At 48.8% G+C, this 6,000-nt stretch overlaps 1 protein-coding gene across 1 annotated transcript in view; it reads left to right on the top strand.

Annotated features, from left to right (window-relative positions):
• Positions 1 to 1,752: 1,752 nt before the first annotated feature.
• The window catches only part of PDIA6 (protein disulfide isomerase family A member 6), a 40,366-nt gene continuing 36,118 nt past the window's right edge, over positions 1,753 to 6,000 (top strand). Inside the window, exons 1-2 of the mRNA XM_056564191.1 lie at positions 1,753 to 1,965; positions 5,010 to 5,151. Of these exons, the coding sequence (XP_056420166.1) occupies positions 1,947 to 1,965; positions 5,010 to 5,151 (161 nt within the window). The 5' untranslated portion in view covers positions 1,753 to 1,946. The remainder of the gene's footprint in view (positions 1,966 to 5,009; positions 5,152 to 6,000) is intronic.

Here is a 6,000-nt window from a genome sequence, read left to right as displayed (position 1 = left end):
TACGGGGCCCTGGCAGTCTGCAGGAAGGGGGTGTGTCCGACCACCACACAAAGCGGCGGCTTTCACACCCCCTCAATACATCTCTATGGGGCAGCTGAAGCGCTGCATTCGGCAAACTCCGGCTCTCCCATAGTGCTGGATTGAGGGGCATGATAGCTGCCGATTCGTGCGGTGGTCGACACACTCTATTTGGACGTCGAGGATAGGGGATACGTTTTTATATCCCAGAATACTCCTTTAAGATAGGCCATCAACATCAGATCAGCAGAGGTAGGGCCCGCAACACCCTTGCTTTTTAAAGGGGCCACGGCGCTACGTTCCTTTCATTGTTTATACCACAACGGTGTCACCTGCTCAGTGGGGTATTTACAGTTATATGTAGTGCAATGGTCTCCAGATGTGCAACTCCATGCCGGGAGTTGTAGTCCCGCAACATCGGGGGGATACACAGTTTTGGAGACCACTGCCCTAGGAGACTTGTATGCATCATCATAAGTTGGCTCATACAGCATTGATCCATCCGATCTGCGCTCTATTGGTAGAGCCTGCCGCTGGCAGTTCTTGCTAATTAAAGGAGATATCCAGTGCTGAAAAACTTATCCTTAGGATAGGGGATGAGTGTCAGATCGCGGGGGGGGTCCAACCACTAGGGTCCCCCGCGATCTCCTGTATAGGGCCCTGGCTCGCTGGCCAGATATCGCGTGTCGACCACCGCACAAAGCAGCGGCTGACACGCCCCCTCAATACAACTCTATGGCAGAGCTGGAGCGCTGCCTTCGGCAATCTCCGGCTCCGCCATTGCGCAGTATTGAGGGGGCATGTCGGCCGCTGCTTTGTGTGGTGGTCGACACGCGATATCTGGACTGCGAGCCGGGGCCCCAACGGTCGGACCCCCGCGATCTGAAACTTATCCCCTATATTTAGGATAAGGGATACTTTTTCAACACTGGACTACCCCACTTTGTCTACCATCAGAATTAGAGATGAACGAACTTACAGTAAATTCGATTCGTCACGAACTTCTCAGCTCGGCGGTTGCTGCCTTTTCCTGCATAAATTAGTTCAGCTTTCCAGTGCTCCGGTGGGCTGGAAAAGGTGGATACATTCCTAGGAAAGAGTCTCCTAGGACTGTATCCACCTTTTTCAGCCCACGGGAGCACCGGAAAGCTGAACTAATTTATGCAGGAAAAGTCAGCAACCGCCGAGCCGAGAAGTTCGTGACAAATCGAATTTACTGTAAGTTTGCTCATCTCTAATCAGAATGAATACATTAATACAGCGGTCTCCAAACTGTGGACCTCCAGCTGTTGCAAAACCACAATTCCCAGCATGCCCGGACAGCCAACGGCTGTCCGGGCATGCTGGGAGTTGTAGTTTTGCAACATCTGGAGTTCCTCAGTTAGGAGACCACTGATGTAGCCCCCCCACAGACCTACAATGGTCTCAGCCAATCACAATTGTCGCCTTCACACTCTTATCGCCCTCAAATATTTATTTATTCCATATTTCTTTACAGCAGAACATCCCATGCCAACAAGCAAACCCCAAATTAAGATAAGACCGATAAGAAGCTAATAACAGGGGGGGAAAGGGCAGGAAAACACCACACTGAGGAGAGAGCCAAGAACTCCACCATGAAGTTCCAGGCTTTCTAGCCCCTCCCCCTTCTGCTGACGTCAACACAACAAAACCCCGCCCACCACGTCGCGTCATCGGCCGTCAGCCAATCAGATTGCCCCAGCTCGCCCATGACCGACGAAGGCTGTGGGAGAGGCCATGGCGGCTGCGCTACCCGGCCGTCGCTGATTGGCTATATTAACGACGGGATCCTAGCAGCGACCAATGGGCAGCGGACACGGCGGAAGGTGATAGTGTAGCTGAGCTCCGTAAGGCGAAGGCAGGCTGACACTCCAGACACAGGGGAGACACCGGGAGCCGGCGGCAGCATGGCCAGGATTCTGCTAGGTAAGGAGATCGGCTTATCGGTGATCGATCGGTCATGTCTGATGAGCTATAGTGCAGACTGTTCTGTGTGTTGCCTGTAGTGATGGTTTCTATAGTGACAGCCTCCAGTGCATCTTCTCCCCCCTGGTCACATGATGAGCTTTCTCTATGCCATGCAAAACTACAACTCCCTTCTGGACAGTGCATGATGGGAGTTGTAGTTTTTTGCTTTGGAGGGAAATCTGAGTTTTTTTTTTTTTTTTTTGTAGAAAATCCAACCCTTCCTATACACTCATTACGAAAAAAAATAAAATGTCGCCACTAAAAGTGCGAATCCGCAGGCTCTAGCTGTAATATGGTCCTTATGCGCTTAGTTTAGATCCGCATAGAAACTAATGGATGTAAGTTCCAACTTTTGTTGTAGTTGGCGGGGGAGGGGGTGTTGCGGATTTAATACAGTCCCTGATATGTGTCCTAAAAGAAGTGGAAGGGAGAATGTAGATCTAGTGCGCTGACTGGCGGCAGAATCACCGGAGACGCCAAAACTAATGTTTTTAGGCTATCCTTAGACTTTACTGGAGCAATAGGTTGTGGTAAAATCACCGCTAGGGTCATAGCCCAGCTAGGGTTATCTTAGTCCAAGTTGCGGCCCTCTAGCTGTGGCAAAACTACAACTCCCAGCATGCCCGGACAGCCGTTGGCTGTCCGGGCATGCTGGGAGTTGTAGTTTTGCAGAGACGCGGCTTGGACACCACAGTCTTAGAGTATATAGTGGTAAGATGCTTGACCCCCATGTACAAGTCTACATGTATATTTTTAGTTACCACGGCAAACACTGGAAGTGTCCTCAATACCCCGCCACAGAGCCCTATAGAAATGATAGGATTTTAAAGGGAACCTGCCACCTGTTTAATGCTGTCCACGCCTCGGGCAGCATCACACAGGCCTAGGGAGTGCCATCGTGACCCGACACACTACGTTTCACCGAATCGTATTAAAAAAAAAAAAATTGGGACCAGATTTCTAGTCATTGGTGCGATCCCCACAGCTGCTTCCTGCCCCGCCAACCCTAATGGGAGAGACGTGTCACTAAGGGCCGGAGAGCAGCCACCAGGACCCGACCCCATGACTGATTACACAGGTCCTGGTTTTTAATTTTTTATTATAATTTTTTTTTTTTTTTTAAACCAATGATTTCTCTGAAATTCCTCAGTGTAGTTCGTAGTGTCAGTACCGTGCTCCTTGCATATGTTTTATGCTGCCCATTTTTTGGGTTTCCCTTTAAGGTTTGGGTCACACGTGCCGTATATGGCTGCTTCGTATTTTCCTACCCATTGAAGTCAATGGATAGCAAAATCATCTGCTGAAAATATGCAGCGTATACGTCACGTGTGAACCTACCCTGAGGGTGCGATCCCCGGCTTATTTTACGCTGCGGAGCCGCCGCTGAAGGACCGATGTATGGTGCCTCTACATGTGGCTTCTTGGAGCGGCAGTACGCCGCTACGAGCAGACACACTGCGATCTGCCGTGCGCGTGCGCAGTGTACTTGCACATCGTAGCAGCTCTCGGCCTAGCTTTTTTTTTTTGTTTGTGTTTTTGTTTTATGTCCCCTGCTACATTGAAATTCACTGTGAAAATCTGCCGTTTTTCCTGTGTGGACAGTGGCCATAGCCTTTCGACCCTACCAGTTTTCAAAAGAGCATGGAAATCTAGAGTAAAAGCTAACGTACCCATAAGGCAGTTGAGTCTACTTTCTCAACCAATCCACCAATACACATGCACACTCAGATTGGCCAAGTGTGCATGTGTTATAAATGGGGAGAAGGTTGTGGCTCATCTCCCCCCAGAATCTGTGATATAGGGTGATACTTCTCTCCCCTAACATCTGCCATTACAAGGGAGACTTGAGAGACATTCATACAGTGGTTTACCAGCCAGTGCGCCTCCAGCTGTTGCAAAAATACAATTCCCGGCATGCTCGGACAGCCAAGGGCCTCCCGCTGTTGCAAAACTACAACTTCCAGCATCCTTGGACAGTCAAATGCTTTCCGGGGAATGCTGGGCGTTGGCATTTTGCAACAGCTGTAGGCACCCTGGTTTGGAAACACGCTGCATTAGACGGTCATCTGGTCCCACCTGTTCGGACGATACCAATCTTCTGTGTATGGTCCCTGTGCTAGAGAATGTTTTCAATGGGAAGACTGACGGGTTTCCTAGTAAATATATAACATTTGTAAATCCCAGTATACGGGGAGACGTATCAGCGATGTTGACTTTTTGTTTTGCATCACATGTAAAGCTTTATCCGTGCAAAAAATAAAATGGCTAAGATTACTATGACCTGTCAATCCTGGGAAAAGCCTGGAGCATCGATTCCGTGTTTACGTTGCATCGTGCCAGATGGGACACTTCCAAGTGATGCAACCTGTGCTGCGCTACAACGCCCTCGTCTCATAGATGGAGATTAGAGATGAGCGAACTTGCAGTAAATTCGAGTCGTCACGAACTTCTCGGCTCGGCGGTTGCTGACTTTTCCTGCATAAATTAGTTCAGCTTTCCGGTGCTCCGGTGGGCTGGAAAAGGTGGATACAGTCCTAGGAAAGAGTCTCCTAGAACTGTATCCACCTTTTCCAGCCCACCGGAGCACCGGAAAGCTGAACTAATTTATGCAGGATAAGTCATCAACTGCCGAGCCGAGAAGTTCGTGACGAATTGAATTTACTGTAAGTTCGCTCATCTCTAATAGAGAGATAGATATATATATATATATATATATATATATTAGAGCAGAGTGCCTCCAGCTGTTGCAAAACTACAACTCCCAGCATGCCCGGACAGCCGTTGGCTGTCCGGGCATGCTGGGAGTTGTAGTTTTGCACCCTGTTTGGGAAGCACTGCTCTAGAGCAATGTCCTCCAGCTGTTGCTAAACTACAACACCCAGCATGCCCTGGCAGCCTGCTGGAAATTGTAAGTTTAGTAACAGCAGCAACTGTCTTTGTCTGTTCCCTTGAAGAATCCTTATACCTTTCCTACTTACGTGAAATTATTATTATTTTTTCAGGTGCAGTGATTTGTTCGCTGTTTGTCGCAGTGCGGTGTATGTACTCTGCTGGCGATGACGTGGTGACGTTAACAGCTTCAAATTTCCAGAGAGAAGTTATCCAGAGTGACAGCTTATGGCTGGTGGAGTTCTATGCTCCCTGGTGAGTATGATGTAGGATTGGGATTCTGTCTGTAGGGTAAGAATGCCGTCATCTTGCATGCTGGGAGTTGTAGTTTCACAACAGTTGGAAAGCCGCAGGTGCAATCGGCAAGAAGAAAGAGTCGTCCTGTAAGCAGGATTCCAGCTCCAATCTCCACCTTTCACTTCCACGCACGGACTAGCCGGCAGAGCCACCGGGCAAAAGAACCAAACGACAAGGAAAAAGACTAGACTTCTTTATTAAAGGGGTACTCCGGTGGAAAACATGTTTCTTTAAATCAACTGGTGCCAGAAAGTTAAACAGATTTGTAAATTCCTTATATTAACCCCTTAACGACCACGGACGTAAATGTGTTTCCTCGAAAATAAGCCCTAGCTGGATTATCAGGGTGGGCTGCAATATAAGCCCTGCCCCGAAAATAAGACCTAGACCAGTGATCTCCAACCTGCTGACCTCCAGATCTTACAAATGTTTGCAACATCTGGAGGTCCATAGGTTGAAGACCACTGACCTAGACAATGCCCGGGCTGCAAATATTAAAAACAAACTTTAACTTACCTTTGTCCTCAGTTCCCCCTGTTGCTAAGGCTCCGGCCTCACTGTTCTTGCTGCTTCCTGGTGTTGGGACATCACAGAGCCTTCAGCCTATCACCGGCCGCAGCGATGTCCCGCCTCGGCCGATGATAGGCTGAACCCACTGTGATGTAAAAAGCCTTAGCAACAGGGGAACGGAGAACGAAGTTACGGTAAGTTAAAGTTTATTTTTTAATACCCTATTTGCAGCCTGGGCACAGAAATAGTTACAGCGCAGCGGCTGATAATTATTTGGGGGGAGAGAAGCTGCGCTTG

This window comes from Hyla sarda, chromosome 3 (assembly GCF_029499605.1).
Source record: "Hyla sarda isolate aHylSar1 chromosome 3, aHylSar1.hap1, whole genome shotgun sequence".
NCBI classification, from domain to species: Eukaryota; Metazoa; Chordata; class Amphibia; order Anura; family Hylidae; genus Hyla; species Hyla sarda.
The sequence above is the reverse complement of the archived record's forward strand: the minus strand, read 5'-3'. Positions and strand labels throughout refer to the sequence as shown.